General features: G+C 43.2%; 1 protein-coding gene across 3 annotated transcripts in view; it reads right to left on the reverse strand.

Moving 5' to 3' along the window:
• RNF123 (ring finger protein 123) overlaps positions 1–24483 on the reverse strand; it is a 1600675-nt gene that overhangs the window by 1563910 nt on the left and 12282 nt on the right. For 2 of the 3 annotated variants that reach the window (XM_078661208.1, XM_078661206.1), the window contains exon 2: positions 8967–9076. In XM_078661208.1, coding sequence (XP_078517334.1) covers positions 8967–9045 — 79 coding nt within the window. In that variant the 5' untranslated portion in view covers positions 9046–9076. The remainder of the gene's footprint in view (positions 1–8966; positions 9077–24483) is intronic. The other variant, XM_078661207.1, reaches the window with a different exon arrangement.

Below are 24483 nucleotides of genomic sequence, written 5' to 3' on the forward strand. Positions count from 1 at the left end.
GCATCATTTTTAAATAGTGGGGGTAAGCTTCACCAGATCCGCTCGTTACAAGAGGCCCGTGGGCTGCTGGGCCTCCCGCCCCGCAGCCCCAACGACAAACCCAACAATAGTCAGCAGCCACCCCGAGATCGATGGCAGAGAGTGGGTGCGAGACGGCTTTCTGGAGCTTCACGGGGGCCTGACCCCCTAGGTGATGGCGAAAGAAAGAAAAGCGGCATTGGAGTCGGTGCTGAAGGATACTGCGTCTACTGACAGCTCATGACTGGTGAGGGGACTGCTGCCAATTGGAAAGTGTTAAGGGGCGGGGGGACAATGCAGTATTGAGTCACCGGATGTCCCAACTTACTTCTTCTTCCAGAGGTGCGCGATCAAGCACTGCGGGCTCTGGACATTGGGGTGATGGGGGCAGTTCAGTGGGGGCTAGGGAGGGGTGGGTGGGGAACTGGTGTGCTAAGTGGGGGTCTAGGTACGCGTAAGCAGCATAGGCGCACAGTGGGGGAGCAGAGTGCGGCGGTATGGGAGGAGGTGGACTAGGGGACAGCTGCAGCTGCAAGGGATCGTCTATCAGACATGACACAAACAGAGTTTCGCATCTGAACTCTCAAGGTGCGCGGCTCGAATAGCCCCAATAAACGGAGGTCCATGCGGTCATATCTAGAGCAGTCATGGCGGATATATGTCTCCTGCAGGAGACTCATCTTTTGACAAAGGATTGGCCACGGATGCGGTCCAGAGCACTACCCAAACAATTTTTCTCTTCCACACACGATAAGAAGGCAGGAGTGGCCCTGTTAGTGACTAAACGTTTTGCGGGGAAGGTGGGTGACAAAGTAGCGGAAATCAAATGACGGCTTTTAGTGTACAAACTGTGGGTGGGGGGCTCGCCTCTGGTGGTGGGTCTCTGTATGCGCCCAAGGCGGGACAAGAGAAGTTCCTAAAGGAGGCTCTATCTGATGTTCTGGGGTCAGAGGAACGCTGGGTGATGGTAGGAGGGGACCTGAACCTCGTTATGGATACGTCAGCGGACCGGTCTAGCCACAGGTATGGTCAGTCAGGGGCAATTTCTGCGGAGGGTAGGCAGTGGTTACGGGACCACGGGCTAACAGACATGTGGAGGGCAGCTCACCCTCCAACCTCACAATTTTCCTACTGTTCCCACGCACATCACACTTATGCCCGTCTGGAAATCTTACTAGATACGACTGAGGTGAATGCCTTAGTGAGGGTGGTAATGATAACGCCAGCGGCCCTCTCAGACCACGATGCAGTACATGCGACCCAGTGGGTGCCGGAGCCGCACTAGCCGGGTGGGGGGTGGAGAGTGAGGTAGGGCATGTTTGCATAGACCAGAGGTGCAGGAGAAGATTCTTAAATGCATTACAAACTACCTCACCAACAACGATTCCCCAACTGTCTCTCAATCCTACCTGTGGGGGGCTCTAAAAGTGGTGGTATGGGGAGAACTGATAGCAATCTCCTCAGCCGAAAACAGGAAGCGTCAGGCTAAACGTGACCAATTCACAGACAATTTTGGAAGTAGAGAGCGTGCATAGCAGGACTGGGGCGCCACGGGTCTGGAGGCAACTCCAAGAGGTGCTGGCTCAGATGGTGGGATTCTATCTTGACATGGCCGAATTCGCAGTGCTCCAGCTCAAGCACTCAAACTACGTTGGGGGAGATAGGACGGGACGCATGCCCACGAACAAATTGAGAGCTCGTACCCTATCTGCCAAGGTACACTCTCTCACAATGATGTAGGGGACAGTGGCGGATAGCGACGAGGAGATAGCCCAGGTATTTCAAACATATTACACCGACTTGTATCGTAGGGAGTCCCCTTCACTTACCGTAGTGGAAGATTACCTGGCAGAGACACACATAACCGCACTGGGGTTGGCTCACGCCGACTCGTTGGATGACCCCATTCGCATAGAAGAGGTCGTGGGAGCCATCTCGTGTCTCAAACCGTTGAAGTCGCCGGGACCGGATGGCTTCTCGGGCGGGTTTTATAAAACGTTTTGTACGATGCTGGCCCCGGTATTGACAAAACTTTTTTACTCTTTTACGGGACCCGGGACGATTCCCTCGGAGATGCTGGCGGCTTCTATAGTCATACAGCCGAAGCCGGGAACGGATACGCCCCTGTGCGGTTCCTACCGCCCGGGGTCGATGCTTAATGTAGACCTCAAGTTGTTCACTGCCATTTTGGAGGCTAGATTGGGGCCCCTTATGCCGGGCATCACTTAACCCGATCAGTCCGGTTTTATTCACAATCAGCAAAGCAGCAACAATACCAAACGCCTATTTCATCTTATCGATAAAGCCCATCGCACGGATATGGATGCCCTCTTACTGTAGGTAGATGCCAAGAAGGCATTCAACCGTGTGGATTGGGATTTCGGGCTGGGTGAGAGATTTCGGTGCACGGGTTGCGAGTTGTTACAGTACGCCCACGGCGACAATCCGGGTAAATGGGGTAACGTCCAGACCTTTTAAGATACAACGCAGAACCTGCCAGGGGTGTCCGCTGTCTCCCCTTCTTTTTGCCCTCTATGTTGAGACGCTCGTTCAGAAGATCCAGGAGAACCCGACATATTGGGCATGGGGGGGTAAGAGGCACACTCTAAGCCTCTATGTGGATGAGATCATCGCCTTCCTGGAAGCTCCAGCGCGTTCGGTCACGGCATTTTTGAGGGAACTGGAGACCTTTGGTCGAGTCTCGGGGTTCCGGGTTAATGTCGGGAAGTCCATGATCCTGCTTGAATAAAACAGGACAGTTGCTTGCATCGAGGGGGGGCACCTAAGCAGGGATTCAAGTCAAGAGGTCTATTCCCTACTTGGGCATTGAACTGGCCAGTCGGTCTCCCAAACGGTTATGCTTAATTATACCCACTTAACCGTCAGGTCGCTTGTGACCTCCAGCGGTGGAAACAGCATCAGTTATCCCTCTTAGGACAGGTGGCTGCCATTAAAATGTCTATCCTGCCTAAAGCACTCTACCATTTTCAGACGATTCCGTTTTGGCCACCACCCGGCACTATTCAGAAGTTGCAACTAATAATTCAGCACTTTGTCTGGGCGGGGGCTAGGCCTTGGTTACGCAGGGAGCTGGGTTATTTACAACCGGAAGAGGGGGGGCTGGGGATTCCGAATGTTTTGGAATATTTCAGAGCGGCCCAGCTCCGGTATCTAGTGGAGTGGAACAGATCAGAATCCGAAAAGAGATGGCTATTTCAGGATAGAGCGCTGGCCAAGTTATTGCTCTGGAAGGTCTCCCTTCTTAAACGCACAGATCGACCTCCCAATCTCAGGGGCTCTCCCATCCCACATTCGGTACTTCGGTTTTGGGATGCAGTCGTCCTTAAAAAGGGGTTATCCTCCTTTCCCTCACCCAATACTCCCATTCTGGACAACAGGAATTTTACTCCAGGAGCGGACTACAGGGCATTCCCGAGATGGAGGGAAGCAAAATGCAAGGCTGCAGGACATTTCTTCAATTTGGAAGGGATCCTATGTTTCCGGGACCTATGTGCAGAATATGGCATTCCGGAGACAGATGGTTTCACTGTCTACAACTGAGACATTGCTTACTTAATACGGAAGTGCAGCCGAAGGTCTCTCGAAATTTGAAAAAAGGCTTTACACGAAGAGCACGGATAAGAAAATTATATCTGAGCTCTATGAGATGTTACACCCTCCAGCCCGAAAAGTGTACACGGCCGGCCAGAGGAGATGGGTGGGAGAATTGGGGAGGGATCTCACAGCAAAGGAGTGGTCTAATATATATTACCGTGCCACCCACACCGCATGTAATGTGGCTAATAAGGAGACAGTAGTTAAAGTGGCTATGTACTGGTACTTGACCCCGGTCCGTCTGCACAGGGGGAACCCTGAACCTAGTCCGACCTGTTGGCGGGGTTGTGGGGCGGATTGCACGTTGGTACACTTATTATGGGAATGTACGGAATTGACGAGTTACTGGGCGGTGGTATTGGATGATGTAGATCGCCAATTTGACACGCAGATCCAGAGACTCCCTGCTTATGTGGTCTTGGGCATGCCTAATCCGCTGACGTATCCATTGAGGTCCCGCAGGGGGAAACAGATGGGGTTGGCATTGGGGGTGGCTTTCCAAAACATCTTATCGCATTGGGGAACGTGGGTGAAGCAGACTTATAGAGGGTGGTTACATCGGCTTTGGTACATCTTGGGTATGGAACGCATACATACCTCATTCACTAATTCCATGTGAAGTTTCCGGGAAGCCTGGCAACCGCTGCTGGCACTACTGTCAACAGAAATGAATGGAATTATGTGCCTGAGATATCTGCGCCTCCTCCGCCTGACGAACTCTATATCGCCGACTAAGTAAGACGACAGTCCATGTCGTCCTGCGCCACTAAAAGTGGTTCGCACAGCTGTTCTCCAGCACACCAGTATGAGGGAGGGGGTGGGGGGGGGGAAGGGTTCTGTTTTTCTCCTTTTTCTTACTTTTGGTATTTCTGTTATTTGTCTCCCTTTGTTAAAGGCATAGCTTTATATCAGTATAGGCGCCGGATGCCAGACCATACCGTATCTTTAGGATGAGATTACATTTTCTTTCCTTTAAGGTAGTATACCCAGTTCAAGCACACTCGATTAACCATTTGTCACTATGCCTCTGTGACGATCGTTCATCACAAACTATGTTGCATATTTTGGAGAGGTAAAAATGTATAATTCCAATGCTAAGAAAACTGTGTCTATGGTCACACTCCTCAGCCTTTGCTGTAATTACTACGCTGGAAACCCAATTTGTTTGTTTTATGACTGCGAACTTTCTATACTCAGTTTTATGGACTAGGAAAAGCTCGTCTGAGAGAGGTGTTGTCTCACTTGGTCGGTCTTAGTAATTGGCTCTTATTGTATTAACTATAGCAAAAGAATAGTTATAAGGTTTTTATTATTTATCTAATGCATGTTTTGCGACTTGTAAGAGTTTGTATATGAAGGGTGTTTTCTCACTCAGTTTGCTGTAACAATTTGTTTATATTTTTTAACCATAGCTAACGAATCGCTGCAAGAATTTTAATACATTATCTTATGCTTTGCTTCTGGTATTTAATCTACATTAGGATCCGATACATCGGTATTTTAATAAGAAATTAGTGTGTTGTTATGAATACATATTTGCACATTTTGCACTGTGTAATTTCTCGGTTCTTTTGTGCATCCATCAAATGCGAATAAAGTAAATATGATGATGATGAACCAGTCCAATCTTTCATAAGCTAGTTCAGGACCTTGAGCAAAACATTTAGAAAAATCCTACAACTAGGCAGCATGAAAACAAAACATGAAGTTTAACAGTCAAATACCTTCTTCAATTTATTTATTAAAGCATTTTATGTTGTTGCAAAAAACCACAATAGTAAATTAAGCAAGTGGAATGGAATGCAAAATAGTCAATATTTTGAGTATAAGGTTACACTTTCAATAATAGGACAATATTAGAATTATACTACCTCTTCTTGCTAAACCTAACTAGGCACACAAAAGACAAACAATAGGCGGGTGAGACAATACACCTGCAAGGTCTTCAATAGCTCAAAACTACATATACACAAAATTAGGTGGAGTTTTTCAAAATCAAATATTACAGAGGGAATCCGGTTATATGGGGACATTATTATATTCAGACAGGGTTTGATCTTCATTTGTAATATTTTCAAATAGAAATCTATGTAATAAATATCAACATTTTGAAAATCTTTGGAATTTCTCAGAGGAATGTACAGGTATGAGCATGTTATACAAGGTATACCCATATTTAAAAGGAAAGATGTTTCTATGTACTTTCTAAATTTGAGTAATGGCAAAACCATCTCCTATCATATGGTGAAAGGTTCACTAGTATTTCGAGAACAGGATGCACCACACGATGAACTCATCAGAAATCTAACCCATTTGAGGTGAATTTATACATCATAAGTTAAATTTCACCACAGACATTTTCCAAAATATATTAAGTTCAGGGCATTCAAAGATCATAATGTATACATGAATCAATGGATTTTTTAAAATGGCAATTATTTGTAGAGCTCCGACGTGCCTTAAATAAATGTGGAAGTGTCCACAATTATATTTATAGGAAGAAGTATACTGAGTGACTAGGAGGAATCATGAGTACTTAAGAGTTGGGAATGATGACAACAATAGGCAGGCAGCAAATGGAACAAAGTGATTCAGAGATGTTAACTTTTCAACCAATTATTTGGTTATGTTTTAAGATATTTGCTAGATTGAGAAATATTTTTTTTATAGATTTAAGCACTACAAATTCTCAACTGGTGGACAAAAGATTAACCACTATAATTGCTGTACGAGGACAAAGACAAAATGGTAAAGTTGAAAGTTTGGATAATTAAACACCCATAACTTTTGGATTTTAGTGGCGTAATAAATTATACTCTTGCTTTTAATCTTACCCAACACAAATTTGCTCAGTATTTTGCACCTTTTATCATAACATTTACTATGAGTAAAGTAATATTAGGGGAGTTACTGTCATTTTCATTGTAAATAAGTGAGCTCTAGAAGCCAAAGTTAATGGTGACCAGGTTTCAAATAGTGATCTTATCTTACTAAATAGTCTGTCACAATTCATGGACTTTTTCTCTTTCTTTCTGCCAATGAATATACCCAAGAACTTTCTATATGTTTCTTTTTTGAGTGTGAAACCGAGGAATGGAATGGTACAGTGCTAGTTTATTATAAACCAATATAGAATCTCAGTCTTATATAAAATGTATATCCTGAGAATTAGAAATAGATTTATAATTTAAAAAAAACATTACTATACTATCCAGTTGTTACAATATTACAAGAATATGGTGTGCAAAGGAAACAAGTTTGTATTCTAAATTTCCATGTTTTGCCCTAATGACATCAGTGGAATTTCTTGTGCCTCTTGAGTGTACCGGCTGGTGACATACAACTAGTCTCCGTCTTTGTAAAGCAGGGGATTCCTAAAGCTTTTGCAACATTTAAGGTCTCTTCGAAAAAAAGTTTCAGAGAACCTGCCCCATCGATATTAATGAAGAAGGAATAATAATAATAATAATAACAGAGCAAGTACTGAATTCTGACCATCATAGCATTCTCAATGTGGCTGCAGTGCAACTCCTATCCATTAAATGGACAGTAGTCACAAGTAGAGAATTGTGAATTTGGCACTGGGGAAAGCATACTGTGGATGTGTGCCGCCTGCACAATTGCAGAGGAAGCTGACAAATTTTGATGGTTAACACATGTGCTTCTTTGCTTTGAAACTGCAAAAATAGTTGCAAAGCATTTGTGCATTGCATTGCAATTAGCATTAGATGTGAAACACCCCTTAGAAACCCAGTTTATTTGCAACTCAGAAAGGGGGTATTACTTCTATTGCGATTAGTAATTCAGAAAGATTAAATAACTTTAAGTGCACCATCAGGACTTTAGCACTTAAAAAAGTTACTTATAACACCTTCTACATTGTATAAAGGTGTCACTAATATTGGTTGGGTAGTTCCCAATGGGTAGCAACTTGAGAAAAGATTAATTTAAAAGGCCTTCGATCCCTCTTTTAAGAGGGGTGCTGAAGAAAGGCATTGCTACGTCTAAGATTGATAAAGGAGATACCTAGTTATTTGTATACTGTGGTGGAAAAGAGGGTGGAAAAATACATGCCATAACAACCAACTTTGAAACAGTATTCACACCAGTTTCACAAATGGAGTATAAAATTACTTTAAGAAAAGGAGAGGGATTAAAGAATCGTACATTGGAAAGGGTTATAAAACATCTCGTAGGGAGTATGCTTTTCAATGCATCTGTAAATTTTGGATGAAAAGATGAATCATTATTTTAGCCACAGTAGAATACTGATGGAGCTGTAGCACAACGGGATCCATAGGTCCAGATTATTATGCTATAGGAGAGGGGTGACTGAATTGATTGAAAGAGGCATTGCCAAATTACTGTAGGTACGGTGCCACTAAGTGGCTAGTTGTATCTCACTGGCTAGGAAGGGGATCAAACGAAGGAGGACTAAGTATGCACCTTGAAAGCAATTGTGAGGGTGACAGTGATGGAGATAGCACAGACAAATGGCAAGGTTTGCAGCTTAGGAAATGTAGACTAATAAAGCTACTTGTGTATTGTGAGACTAGTGTAGAGGTTGTCGATGAGGAAGTACTTTCCTTAAAAGAGCACCTAAGAGTTATGGATCTGATGCAGAACGAGACAAGACATCAGCAATGTTGGCCTTTATTCGGCTCAACAAGGAGCATACCACTGATGGTATCTACATTGAGACAGAACACTCCTAAAGGTAGCATCCAAATGACCTAGCGCATCTATTCTCACACTATACAACAATTCACAAAAAAATGCACAGAAATCCTTCATGTCGAACACAAATCTCCAAAACATACACACCTTACCCACTCCATCCATATAACCCAAATTACAACCAATACCCTTTTGAACCAAGCACTCCGAAAGGGTCCTTAGAGTCTCAGAGCAAACTTGAGCGCTTGGCTCCCTTTCAGGTTATGAAGCACTATGCAAATGATACAATACAATACCAATTTCTTACTTTGCAGAGCAGAAACTCAAATATAAACAAACTAGAATGCCCAAAGTTTTAAATGTTCAATAGGATTAAGTAAAGCAGTAAATGTCTATTACGAGGAGGAATACTGTCCGGAGGCAGCGAGTGTGGTAAAACTCTAAATATACACAATTGTAACTGTTAATTAAAATACACCCCTCGGAGGCTCGATAGTTGTCATCTGTCAAAGAGTGTCTGGAAAAAACTAATGCATACTGAAATCATAAAAATAAAAAATAACCCAATATAAGCGGACTAAAAAAATGAGAACTAAAAGAGCATTAATCTACACCCAAATGCAATGTTCTATCCAATATCAACGTCCACATTGTACCTGTAACCTTTGGCTTGTCCAGATCAGAAGTTACTCTGTAGTTCCTCCGTGAATATGTAGTGCCTGTACCTCTTGACATCTTTCTTTACCTAGATCAACAGTTGGAGAAACTGCAGATGAAATCAGAAATGCAGATGTAAACATTAAAATTCTAAGCTACACAAAGTTTGTTTGTATAGCATTAAAAACAGAAATAATAAAAATATTGCAACTGTGAACTTTCCATCCTTTTAATTCCATTGCAGCAAAGGTGATGGCTACCTGACAAAACAGACGGCAACTTTAACAGTTGTTCATAAATCAGAAACAAAATAAAGCTTGTCTAAATAGGACACAACAAATGTAACTCGCTTTTCGTAAAGGAAGTGTCTGCAAAGGTGCAAATGCAATTATTATGCATGAAAGTAAATCATACAAAAGTTATGTGCTCCATCTTATTTCCCTCGATTACTTACCCCGGTTCAGGGACCTAAGGCAAGATATCAGCACCACTGGAATAGACCACATTACACCGGATGCATTTGGAACTCATGCCATTACAACGCGGTCATCATAACAACCACGTTGTTACATCACAGACCATTACAACGCAAGTCATTACAACGACTTACTGTAGAGGGGTGCTGGATGCTGGAATAGTATAATTTACTATTCCAACTCCAATCTGTGCAACAGTAGGGAAGGTGTTGGATTTAAAATCCAACACCTTCTGCCCCCTTCCGCAAGTCGCTGTAACGGCTTGCGTTGTAATGGTATGTGATGTAACAATGCGCTCATTGTAATGACCGCGTGTATTGGCATGCGATGTGTAAACATCGTTGTAAACTAGGTTTACCGCACCACTTTGATCACCCAGTCAGGAAACCAAAACGCACCTTAAAAGGCCAACTTGCAATTTCAACACTCTCCTAACCAAGCACTAAGTGTTGGTGGCGGACCCTGGTAAGAGCGGTCCTACACAGTGCAGCAGAAGTCACAATAGTGCATAAGACGATTCAGACGTTTCTGGTGGCAAGTACAATTGATGAGTTCATATGCGTTGATACCTCTGGATAAACATTTAAATATTCCTGAAAGGGCTTTTGATTTCGAAATACAAATTGAACAGGGATACCACACACTGTTAAAGCTCTGTTCTGGGCACATGTATCTGAAGATTATTACATCATACTAGTTGAGAAGACTGGACTTCGGTCTTTATTAAGGATGTGCCCTGGGAGCAGTAATTAATAAGAGTAGCTTTTTCTCATATAGTACCTGAAGATATCAGGGAAATTTACACCAGTGACTGGGCTGCAAGACAGGATCCAGCCTTATACAGAAACCAAGCAGGGTAAAATAAACATTCTGTTTCACGTCATTCCCTTACACAGTGAACCCCAAGCACAAGCTCAGTGCCCTTCAAAACCATAAGAAAAGTGTGGTATTAAAACAATATTAGATGATTTGCAATATTAGGTCATAATAGTGCCTTACCTTTCATCAATGAACATGCCCCTCCTCCCCCAGTCTCCAAACCGGATAGATCCTATAGGATTGTTTTAAACTATAGGACTTTAAATGCACATACATGAACATATGCAATGCAAACTATGCATTGCACAGGCTGAATGATGAATCTGGGCGGGAAAAATGCAAAACAACCCAAGACATTTCTAATGGGGTTTTCAGTCAAAACATAGCACCTGAAAAGGAGTATCGAACCGCCTTTATTTTCGACAGGGTGCAGTTCTCATTTCGATGCTTGCCTATGGGCTTTAAGAACAGTCCTGGCTTATTATAAATGCACAATATGGAGATTTTACAACCAGATCCCAAGGTACTGTCATATATTGATGATATCTAGATTAATGATAATGACTTAAATGTACACTTAACGAGGATGAACAAAGATGTAACACTATTAACATCACAGTTACAGGATTACCTGAAAAAACAAAAAAAAATAAGAACGAAGATTGCCTACCCTACGGTGACCTTCCTCGGACATGAGTTATTCAATGAGGGCAAGGGTTTAGCATCTGATTTCCTTCAGAAGTATGCTATCTTGCAGCCTCCTGACACACTGAAGAAGTTGCAATCCCTACTAGGATTTCTTAACTTTGGACGAACTTTCTCGCCACAGTATGTTGTTGAGTGACCAAGCCCTTGTATGACTTGATTTCTCCCATGTTTTCAGCAAAACAGTGGACTTGCAGGCACACAGATCTTGCATGCTCTGCAAGCAGACATGCTAGAGAAAAATATTTTAAAACTAGAGACAGAAAGACCAACCTAGTTCTTAAAGTCATAGCAGGACACTCCGGTTATTCCTATGTGATCTACAATAAGGGCTAGACTGATCCTATTGCATACAAGTCTTACATGTATACTCCAGCTTTAGCCCATTTTTCATAGAAAATATTATTGTAGCTGTGCAAACAGCTATTTTGAAGGAGCACGCCTTGGCACAGGGAAAACTCACGATTGAAGTTTCTGCCATACCAGCACTAGAGACAGCCCCCAAGGTAAGCATTCCTAATGCTTACACCCTACACCTGAGGTGGCCGCAGTGGGCCTCTTCTTTAAGTGCAGTGGATGTAAAGTTTCCTTATGATCCCACTCTTCGTGCACAGGCTTTTCTACAATACGAACATGTTCCCCCCACTCCAAAAGCCTTGACCATGAAGTATTACTAGAGCATATTCTATAGGGATGGCTCTACTCAACCAGTAGAAGGAACAAAATAAAAGTACTCAGCAGCCTGCGTGGCAGTGCAAAATGTAGTGAAATATGGTACATTCAGTTCTCAGTGCACTCACACTAAGACCTTATGCGACAGCAGTGTGGAACACGCAGAACTTCATACCCTGCTACATGTATTACAAAAGGCTAATCCATCAGTTCCCATACTTAGATGATGGATTCATCCTTTTGTGTGTAATAGTACAATGTTGCCTTGCAACACTGGTACTTGTATGGATTCAAGGATTCCGCAGGAAACTCTTTTAAGCATAAACAATTCTGGGGAAGGATAGTTGTCTTTCAAGATAAGCTTCCATTGGTCATGTGACACACTTTAGGACTTCAGTGTGATGTTTTTCATGCTAAAGGAAAACTGCGTAGCTGACTTAACTGCTAAAGCTTCAGTTTATATTGTCATAGTAGCAGACTTAATCAGATCTCAGATGAAGATCGACACAGATATTTTAACAGCCATAACAACCACCAAACAAAGCAGAAAGTCTCCTGCAAGTTTTCCTCCTAACTATTCCTACACCCTTAATTCCGACCACACTCCTGTATCACTCTATCAGGAATGGGAGACAGGATGTTTCATAATGTACTCAGAAAAAAAGTTGCAGAGAAAATTAAGCAAAGAGATCAAGAAAACCTGAAAACGATTTGTAAAGTTATCAACAATGGGGTGCACATGCTCCTCAAAAGTAAATTTAAGTCTGTTATAACATGGTCATGCCCAGTTAAGGGCTATTTTACAACTAATTTGAGCTCTATAAATACTCAGATCAGGTTTCAGTTAAAGGCAGTTGGTTAAAGGCCAACAGCAGTTACAAAACCATACAGATTCTCCTTACTTTTTCTACATATATGTAAATAATATACCCTATTCAGATTAAACTTAACTGAATGAATGCTATGATGTTAACAGAGAAAGAGCAGTAATATCACTAATATACTGCATGAGTGAATATCAAAACATAGTAGACCATTAGCGTGCTTCTATCCTTGAGGTCCTACCGCCCAAGAACTCCCTCTGTAGTTTAAAGATAACCACAATGACAAGGGGCGCACTCAAAGAGTTACCCTAAAGTTCATAATAACAACTGCTCAAATAGTACGTTGAGAGACCTAATATATATATATATATATATATATATATATATATATATATATATATATATATATATATATATATATATATATATATATATATATACACATTCTCTCTCCATTCAGTCCATAGATTCACAGGACCTGAGGGACGCTATATCCAAGTTTTTTTCTTTAAAAATGAATTCCCAGCCCAGACAACACTTTTCGTCCCAACCAACAGGACTTCATCTGGACTGTGAATAGACATACAAATACATCCAGTACATATAAAACATTCAACAGGACAAAATCATTATTCAATATTGCAGCATCCCAAAAACTATACACTCATGGCTCAGTTGTAAAAATCAACAAATGGAGTGAAATACATTAGGAATCTAAAAACAAGAAGTTTATCATTGTTACAATGCCATTACATATAGAAACATATGTAATACATTCCTTATCTATACATAAATCAAAAATACGTATATAAAAAATACATATACACACACACACACACACATATATATATATATTTCACTCATACACATACATATACATACACATACACACACGCATACACATGCATACATATATTTGTTTATATTTATTACCTACTGGCGGTCACTAGTAGGTATACTTAGGATATAGTTTCCATAGTAAAAAAGTTAATTTGCCAATAATGTTGTCCTCGTCAAATCTTCAAAACTAGTTAGACGCTCACTTCAGCTGCGCTCTTGAAAGTTCGGGGTGATCCGTCAAGCGGGGTCCGAGAAAAAGGAGGGGTCCAAAAATGTGTTTTACCCATGTAAATTTCCATAGAAACTTTAGACACGGCTACAGCCCAAACTGATGAACGGAATTACACTAAAGGACATTAAATATTGTAAAAAAGGTAGCTGCTGGTCCAGAAAGCGCCCTTTTTGTGGTAAATTGCTGTAAATCCGTTCACTAGCTGCCGAGTCATTTAAATAAATTTCCAATTGTATATATAGGGATGCAGAAGATCCGCAACCCCTCCCGATCTCGTGTTGAAATAGGATTGGCTGCCAACACTTCAAACCAGGAAGTGTTGGCAGTCCCATAACAAAATGGGGGGAAAAAGAGAAGAGAAGGAGGCAGAGTAGAAATACCCGGACCTCCTAGGAGGGTTCCACAGGCACCTGCAGGGCCCAAAACAAAAACATATTTTTTTACATTTTCAGCAGGATCCACGTCCCCTTTCTCCACCACTATGCAAACGTGCCTCCTGGAGCACTACTGGTTGGGGGATTAAGTCCCCTTGGCTCCAGAGGGGTCCTTGGGGCCCACAAGCCCTGCTGTTACTTCTAGCAAGTCCAACACAGCAGAATTGCTGAAAAGTCTTCAGAGACCACACCCCCTTTCTTCACCACTCTGCAAACGTGGCTCCTGGCGCACTGCTGGTTGGGGGTTTAAGTCCTCTTGGATGCTTTGAGTTCTTGGGGCCCAGAAGCCCTCCTGCTACCTCCAGTAAGTATGACACATTGGGATTCCTGAGAGCTGGTCGGAAGACCCACCTCTTTTATCCACCTCTCTGTAAAAGTGACTACTAGTTAGAAAAACATCAAACTTCACTTTAACAAAAACCAAAGGTTACAGGGATGCTATAGTTAGGAGACAAAAAATTAAAAAATACCTTAGAAATTCAATGAAAAAAACCAAACAAAGGTTACAGGGATGTTCTAATCAGGCTCCTATTTCACTCGTACAAAAACCAGTGACATTCAACTGTTATAGTTACCTTAACTAATTATAACCTAATCCCCCACAATACACTGCTTATGGCCTCACATATTACAAAAAGAACAACTGATGGACAGAAAGCAGAACAATGTCATACATTCACCCCAGTACAGAGATCTGGGCCTAAATCCATCGTTTTTTTGCTCACCATGTATTTCCAGTTTGGACCAATCATATGCAAATCAGTCTTGACCCTGCGCCCAATGGGAACAGTCCAGCCTTCATCAGCCAGGATAGCTTGATTCCAGAGGTATGGAGAGCACGGGACCCAGGTCTGGGCATACCCGTCCCACTCGGGGTGACAAATGCAAAAAGAACAATTGATGGACAGAATGCAGAACAATGTCATACATTCACCCCAGTACAGAGATCTGGGTTTGTATAGCACTCACATATTACATCACTCATTACATGGTCATGCTACTGCCAGCTGGGAGCACACTTTTGATCTGTTTCCCCGCCCACAGTGATGTGGGGAGGGAAACAGATCAAAACATGGTTCCTGCCCAGAGGGCACAGAATAAGCAGCTGCTCCTTGAAGGCCGGAGCAATGCTGACTTCCCTTGTATGCAAGATGCCGTCTGGGGCCATGGGGCTCCCCCCAAGGCCCCACAATAAGGGAACCCACCTTTAAGTAATGTGGGCCCCAGGGAGATAGTGTAAGCCCTGATAAAGGCTCAGGGAGGAAGGGGGGTGCCTTCTCTGTTTTACAATAAATAAGGCCCTGGGGGGTGGGGGCCTAACAATGGGTTCCCCGGGGCCATAATAGGCTTAGGGTGGGGGGTGGGCACATGGCCAATCTCCCAGGTTAAAAAAAAGGGCACAGGGAAATGGGGTCCCCAGGGCCAGGCCCTGTGGCCAACCCCCAGAAGTGCATGGCCGAAGGCAGTGTGGGGTTGTACGCCTTTGATGGGGTTGGCCACAGGGCCTGGCAGCTGAAATGGCCTTGTGGCCAACCGCACACTGCCAAAGGCCATGTGAAGGGTAGGGTTGGCTGCATGCAGGGTGTTGGATGCAGGGCCTGCGGCCAGTCCTGTGCCCTACCCCCCGCTGTACACAAGTGAAGGTCCTGTACAGTGTGGGGTTGGCTGCCTTTAGGGGGTTGGCCACAGGGTCTGGCATAGGGTTGGTTGCATGTGTGGGGATTGGCCGCAGGGTGGGGTTGGATTTACACAAGTTATTTAAATATGGATTTACGTATGGTATTTAATTATTATTGTGCGTTAAAAAAAACCTAGAAATTCACTGAAAAAAACTAAGGTTAAAGTAACGTTATGTGCACTGTTCAGTAACAATGTAACTTTTTAAACACTAAAAACCACTGACCTTCACCAGTTATAGTTATCTTAAGTAGCTATAACTCGTGCCCTAAAGTAACAGTAACGCACACCCTTGCGATGCACTGCTAATTACCCCCATATTACACCACTCCTGACATCTTCTAAGACATTATTAATAACACAGCAACATTTGTAGTGGAATCCTCAATGGGAAAACTGTACATGGCGGGTCGCGAGATATAGTTGTTACCTTAGGGCACTAGTTATAGTTATATATATATGAGATAAATATAACTGGTGAATTCCAATGATTTTTAACAGTATAAAATGTTATTGTTACTGAACATGTCACCCAACTAGAACGTTACCTTAACCTTTGTTTTTTTTCAGTGAAAGTATATATATTCCTTTACTGCTTCCGCATATTGCTTGCGGGGTGCGCAGTCACCGTTGGTGCCAGTATTTGCACTACACAAAGCGCTGTAAACATCCAAAGTTGTTTGCTTCGTAGTAGAAAAAGCCTCAGCACTCCAAGGGCAGTATTTTCATGAAGCAATTTCACAATTGGAAGAACAAACGTTGAAGCATTTGGTGTATAAAAACACCTTTAGAACGATGCTGACCATCAACACAATGAAACCATTTAAGCAATCATACTTGGAAGCATACATGTAAACATAAAAGAGGGACAAAACAATCAGCATAAAATTGCGGCAACATTTTTGAAGGGCAAATTAAACTCATTTTACTTTGTTAACAGTGCGTTACTGCAATTGCTTCATACTCCATTCGGAATCAAAACATAATCAGTATTTTTACTTCAGGTACAACACAGTCCAAAGTTTCAATATCGGTGCCAACCGGCATATTGCTTATTGGACCAGTGTTCTTCCTATTGTAATATAATCGTAACGTGCCATATAACATTGTTTCAAAGCGTATTGTTCAGGATACAAGTTACCCATTGCAAATATTTTCATTTGAGAAACTCATAATTGTGCCCAAGTGGGCATTATTGTACTGTGCGGTTTAAGTAGCACAATTCCCAACATCAGCAAACAAAGTGATTGCTCTCTTCCCTAATCATGCACCAGTAATCAATCATGCAAATATAATTGCTTACAAATTCATAAACTTTGTGTATTTCTTAATACGTTCACCAGTTCATTGAATGTTGACATCCCATATCAATCATGGGTGTCGGAGCACTACTATCTGACCTGTGTGTTGTTATAGCATCCCAGTGGGAATACTCTACGTCTAAGGAAACTTCGATGACCAACAATCAAAACCTTGCAACCATAATATGAAATTCTAAATAAATTATAAACCAAATACACCATATTTGCTCTCCGACACGTTGGTGTATGATGAAAACAGATATTCATTCATTTATTTATTTATTCCTGTGGTGGTACATATTCCACGCAATGCTGCTTTCAGATTTTATCCCTGTGAAAAATACATACAAAATTCAAATAAAAAAGAGAAATACTCTGGATGATCTAAAAATAGCAGCTAGACATGATGTGGAGTTAAAGGTGTATATACATCTCTTCATCAACGTTCAAACCGAAAGGTCATTACTGCCCATCTCTAGGATGTATCTTGACTCCAACCTTCTCAACTCCCTTTCTGTGTTGAATTACACTCAACGTGTTCTCAGAGTAGCCTTTTTGCTGTAACCTGCTAAACATAACCATGTGATTCTGAACAGAATATGAAGCAATTTTATTAACACACTGTTGACAAAAAAGTATAATAGCTTAACCCCTTTGCTGCCAGGTCTCCCCCCGTGCCACACCCTTTTTTGACTATCTGGGGTAGTTTGCACTTAGGCCCCATAACGTTTTGTTCACATAAGGTATCCACACCAAAGTGTCCTCTTCTTCAAACATCCTGAGGACCTAAAGGTACCGGGGTGTGTGGATTCCCCTGGAGGGCAAACACAAGGAGATAATGGACGGAGCACTGAAACCTTTCAGACACTCACCCCCAGTCACAGATCTGGGTTGAATCCATCATCGTTCTTTAGCTCACTTGACCACCCCAGTTCAGACCCAGCAATATGCAAATCAGTCTTGAACCTGTGCCTCATAGGAACAGTCCAGCCCAAACTGCCAAGCCACTATAGATACCTGCAGCTCTGCCATGCTATCATGCCCCCTATAGTCACGTTAGAGTCACTTCCAGATTTAATCCATTGGAGGGTAAACTGTTGATGGAATACCTAGGCGATCACAAAATCTAAACAATATGCCAATCTCTCATTATACACAGCACCACAACACTTGAGACACTGAAGACCTCTTGGCAAGCGGAAATAGGCCCCCTAGATCCTGATTACTGCATGGCAGCTTTGGAATCCCCCGGGGGGAAGGAGGGAGGGGGGAGAGGAGTTGTCATTTAATCTCGACTGAGAATAATCCAATTTAAATATCTACATAGGGCATATTACACACGTAACAGACCATGGATGGCAGGTTTGATAGAATCAACCCATATGCCTACGATGCCGGAGTGACGTTTCTACACACAGGATGGACATGCATGGTCTTCGATAGATTCTGGTCTGGGGTACTGGCCTACCTAACAGATATTTTGAAATTTTGGGATGAGAACTCTCCAAGTCCCCTAGACTAATACTACTTCATATCACCGATGAGACTGGTGGCATCTTCTGTGGCTAGACCTAACTCTGGACATAGCCAGCCTATGGAAACTGGATACTCTTCCTACAGTAAGGGCATGGAAAAATGGGATAGAGGCTGCATGGGGCTAGAAATATCGATTTTCCAGGCATGCGGATGCCCACAGAAGCATTAAACAATATGGCGGCAAAGGGCTGAATCCCACAGCCTTGCACTGACAAAGCAGACATCTAAGTCAGATATTATGGATACTAAAATCCAGACTTTTTATCAAGTGGCATGATGTACTTTGTAAACCATCCAGAACAGAGGGAGGATGGACTACACTCTTAGTTATAGGTATCTGTGGGTCCTGCCCCATTGGCTTTGCTGACTGGCTTGCTGTGTCATGAGTTTCTAGGGCTAACATTATAGGAAAATCATTCAAAGGGACCGGACCTCGTATTTGCTCAAGAGCTATAACACTTTCTTCAATTGATTAGTCTATTCATAATGGGAGCCAGAATTAGGTCTAGATTCTCTTTAAACGTTACCCAAAGCGAATTAGAAATATCCTCCATAGATGGCTGAGTATTAGGGAGTGGATGTTTAATTAATTTGGGCTTTGGCTTCTGATGCCTTGCTACCCTCTGTTGTTTTACTTTATTAAGGGGTGCCAAACCACCGGCTCTGGTACATCTCCTAGTAATCGGAGCGGGTGGCGGCGAAGAATTACACAATGAGGCATCTTCAATGAGGCCTGTAGGGGATACATTTTGAGACTGATTTTGAAAACTCATAAACATACAGGGTGGGCCAACCAAATCTATCAAGTCCCGAGGTAGTCCAGGAGTTAGGGTTACAGGCTGGGAATGAACGTCCTCGGGGATATCATGCACAATAGCGGTGATAGTGCGACCTGGGTCCATAGAAAGTCGCCTTTCAGTTCTTTCTATTTCCTCTGTTATTAAACTGGTCACTTTCTCTAAATACGAGTCCAGAGTAGCCCCTCCCTTTTCCTTCGGTTTGTCGGTCCTCTTCTTTCCCATTGTTGATTAGTAAAACAAATAATATATTACAGTACCTTTCTTTAAGACAAATGTCAGAGGAGGGGCCCGGCCCAACCTCCTCCGGCCACAGACAGCCCCGCCCTTGTCCCGGGCTTAGCCCAGCGAACGCCCGCGCGCGTCCCGCGTTGCGTGGGGCTGGAGCGCTAATGAAGGGAATCCCCGGCGCAGACGCCGACATCACCTCTCAGCGCTGCCAGGGAATGCTGGGGCGTGTAGTTCTGGTCCCCGGATGGCCGTTTCCCTCACGGCTGTGGCAAGGATCATGTAGCGTGCCGTTTACCTCACAGCAAGGGGTGGAAGATCAAAAGGGCTCAGGCCGTCTCCCTCACGGCGGTAAGCTGTGCCCCCAAAAGAAAGCATAGGATTAGCACAGTGCTATCCATGCCAGGCTGTAAAATGACAAAAGCCAAAATAGCAAAACATGTGTCAGGGTTTGCTTTTATTCATTCCAGGTTGGCTTGGATGATATTTTACTAATCCACAGCTGTAATACTGTGCATGGAGTGGTAAAAGGCTTTTGTCATTTTACAGCCCGGCATGGATAGCACTGTGCTAATCCTAGGCTTTAAATAACCTTGCCAGGATGTAGGCAGCTAAGCTGTGTTATGTGACGTTATACTGCTCAATAAAAACGATTGGTTCTAAATAACCTTGCCATACGCCACTCTAGTTACTCCCTTCACTAGGAACACTCCACACTTTTTATCTTTCAAAGTATTAGGGAAGCCTACATTGGAGCAAAAGCATTCTTCTCAAAAGCTGTTTAACTCTGCAATATGCTGCCTATCTAATTGGAGAAGCCAACAAATTATTTGAAGTTCCGAAGAGAAGTAAAAAGCTGGCCCGTTCCACATTATCTTATGTGTAGACGTCTGCTATAGACTCAAAAAACCTGAGCACCTAGGTTGCACTTACAAAATCTAGCAACAAACATTTTAAAAACAGGGTTATGAGGAGCACTTGGGTTTGAGCTTTAGAAAACACGAATGTTATGAATGAATGAAAGTGGATTTATAACAGCGCGATTGCTGCCCTGAGGCGTCCAAGCGCTAAAGAGGAACCAGATGAAGGGTTGCGAGAGGTTATGTACCAGAAAGGAGGGAGAACTGAGTTTTATTAGACGGAATTGAACAGGTGTGTTTTTAGTTGTTTGCGGAAGGAAACGAGGTCAGGATTGGCTCTCAAATGAGACGGGAGGGAGTTCCAGATCTTGGCGGCGTTAAAGGCAAACGTCCTTCCACCCGATCTAGTCCTTTTAACTCTAGGGACTGTTGCCATGAAAGCCTGGCTAGAGCGCAGATCTCTACCTGGGCGATACTGGCTTACTAGACTACGAGTAATTAGGGGTCCCGAATCCCAAAATGCCTGGTGAGCAATACACATTGCTTTAAAAGTGACGAAAGGTGTACGGACTTCTGTTTTTTAAGAAACTACACAGAAGGTGAGAATTGACCTCAGTTCAGAGTATACAAGACATGTCCAAATCCTTCCTAAAGATGAGCACCACCAAGAATATTTAGCCCCGACATCTGAAAACATGAAAAGGTGTAAAAATGGATTTCAAAGTTTAATCTGGATAGAGCCACTATGTCACACGCCTACAGAGCAAAGTTCCTAGCTTCTCCACTGGTACCAACTTCGCCTCCATGAACAACACTGAGCAGCTGACTGTTCAATCTTTACTGCAAGATGAAGTGCTTCTACCAGAAATCAACTTCACAACAGCAGTTCCAAGGCTGTTTTCGTATCTTTTTGGTGGTAATGCCCACTGGACTTCGGTGAAGACTCTCCCACTAACAGCCTGTTTTATTAAAAACCTTAGTACACAGGTTGCATACTCTCCCCTCTGTTATTTCTCCTTGCAACGAAACCTTTAGCAGCGTCTCTGTGCCAACTAAATCAGATATGTATTCCAACGTCCGGAGGTCCCTCAAGATTTGATCGACAAGCAGATGACACTTTACTTACTTTGTCAGTCTTACCCTCCTCCATCCCTGCGGTGTTGGATATCATTGATGCCTTCGTAGCAGTATTTGGCAACAAACTGAACTGGTGAAAGAGTGAGGCCTTGCCACTGTCGCGGATCACCACCTGTGCCGCCATATCAGATTTACCCATTTCAGTGGAAGAGTTTACGTCTTAGGTATCTGTGCATTCTAGTAAATAGGGGCCTGAGACGTACGGTGGTTGATAATCTAGACTCATCGGTCTCACCTAAAACTCTCTCTCTCTGGGGACAGACTCAAGCTGTGAAAATGGTTACCCTTTCTGAATCACGAACGTGATCAGCATGCCCCCCAATTAATACCCCTCTCGACCCTACGTTGGATTGATAAAACCATTAAGGCCTTCATCTGGGGCTCAGCGAGCCCTCGCTTGGCAATTCAGAGCTTATTGCCCACAGATCAGCAGTGGGAATAGGCCTGTCCTCTGTGAAACATTACTGTTTAGAACTCCAATTGGCACAAATGGCATATATGCACCCCCAGGTTCAAAACCCTCCGTTGTGGGTTATGATCGAATGCAGATTCCAGAAGGCATTGTTGGGATTACAGGTACTCTATCTTCATGGCCCTTCTGCCGTCGGCTCCCCCAATCCCATGCTGAAAGCTGTGTTCGCTGCCCGATTGCAGGCCCACAAGCTTTTTTCGGTGGGCGCGTATCTTCCTGACAAATCTCCCATCTGGAATAATACAGGCAGTCACATAGGAAAGACCACCATCTCTGGTGGTGATTTCAAGTCCTTTGAGATGCTGTGGGACGAATTTGGCTTTTTGTATACCCAACAATGGTGATATATACAAATTACATCATTGTCTGTTGAGCAAATTGGGTCCCCAATCCCGGGTCATTTCCTGTTCCCCAGTGCTCTCTTATCTTTTCCGTCTCTCTCTTTCTTCCCTGTTTCTTAGTTTACGTCTTTCTTCCATTCTTTTTCTCTGTGTCCTCCTTCCCTTCCTCTCTTTATTTCTTCCTTCTATAGCTATTCTCTCACCACTCTTCCCTTTTCTATTTCTCTTAAATATAAGCATTATATGCTATTGGTGCATGTATCAATCAACTTCTATCTCTATATGGGTATAAGCTAGACTTGCATGTCACTGTATTTGCTGTTATTTCTCAATCCTTAATTTTACCAATAAAATAATAGATAAGAGAAAAAAACTCTTAGTAAACACAAAGGAGTAACTCAGACAAACATGGTACTCCACCGGCTCCCACTAGTCTACAGGCAGCAAAAGAAAACATCCAGCCACCAAGATCAACTTCTCCAGTAAAACATGCCCAATGCGCAAAAGTATAAAGTAAGGAGAAAGGAGAAATTTCTTAGAATGAACAAATCTACAGAGTAAGAGATTTTAAAGGCGTGGAGTTTAATCCTCAACAAATTACATACAAGCCGAATATTACGAATGAATGCTTAACAATCTTTCCCACCTTCTATATACCTTCACTGAATTCTCACCCGCGCCCCCTCAAAACATAACATAGTAACAGAATGCGATAGCCAGTATAACCAAGATATTTTTTTAATAAGTGCATCTTATATTGACAGCATGAGACCAACGTAACAACACTGCTAAACACGAGCTGACCACCATAAGATGCATGTTGGTAAACGGGCACAAAACACACACGCTGTCACATAACATGTGAATATGTTAAACACATCTTCTGCCTTTCTTTTTTTCCTTTTACTCGAATCCTACAGTGAAAATATTTTATAACAACACAATCTCGTAACCTCTTGGGCATTCTGCATGTCCTAATACACCTATGCGTGTCACTTGCCTCAATCATCCTACCCATTGCAGAACCAGTTCCCGCAGACTCCTTTCTCCAGGGCCCTTCTCCTACATCTAAAAACACGTTCCCGCTGTCACTGCCATAACTAGACTTGGCACTTCCACCTTTGAACAGAGAGACTCTGTCCAAATACAACACAATTCCTCCATCCACACGAACCGCATTCTTGAAAACTTCAATAACACATGAGGGTTCAGACCATGTAGCTAACCCCTTATACACATTTCCCCCCCCCCTTTTTTTTTTTTTAGACGAACCATATCATCTCACCAGCACACTGTTTACTAGGAACCCCTCTCCTTTTACACAAAGTAGCTTTCATTTTTGATTTGTATTCTTGCACCACTCGTCTGATTTCTTTGAAATCTACATCCGATACCTCCGTACCCTCTTCCTTCCTGGTTTTCAAACACCAAGGAACACATTTTGGGCTCTGCTTCCTGACCCTTAATAAATTGAATGGACACACAGCTGTCATAGAGTTGGGAGAAGCGCTATATGCAAGTAACATAGATTGCAGTGATTTCCTCCACTCCAGACCCCTTTAACAGATAACCGGATCGCTTCCTTGACACCTCTATTGAACCTTTCCACTTGACCATTAGATTTTGGATGGAACATTCTCTTGTGCAAAATAACACACCTCTCCAAATACCTCTGGGTTTAATCACTAATGAACTGAAGCCCATTGTCAGCCCCCACCTCTTGGCAAATACCCTACATGCAAAAACCTTCCTCGAGAAATCCCACAACACTTTCAGATTGAACCTCCCTTACCTTTTTAGGTTTCGCCTATTATCATTCGCTTGCGAATGTAATAGGCGAAAATTCAAGTGCTCAATCGACTAGTGAAACCACTGCGGTTTCTTCACAGTGCATGTGAGTCACAGCGGGTCACGTGACCACACAAGCACGCGCATCTCCCTAATCCGCCTGCCGCCTGCCACACTTCTCCTCCCCTCGCTTGCATTCCCGCCCTCCCCCCCCCCCACCAGGCTCTCCCGCCCCCATCCGGCTTCCCTCCGGCCATTTGGCAGCATTGCGAGGCCAGCGGACATCTCCCTAATCCGCCTGCCGCACTTATCCTCCCCTCGCTTGCATTCCCGCCCCCCCCCCCCCACCAGGCTCTGGACTTTCGCCTCTTGCCGCG

Source organism: Lissotriton helveticus, chromosome 9, assembly GCF_964261635.1.
Source record: "Lissotriton helveticus chromosome 9, aLisHel1.1, whole genome shotgun sequence".
NCBI classification, from domain to species: domain Eukaryota; kingdom Metazoa; phylum Chordata; class Amphibia; order Caudata; family Salamandridae; genus Lissotriton; species Lissotriton helveticus.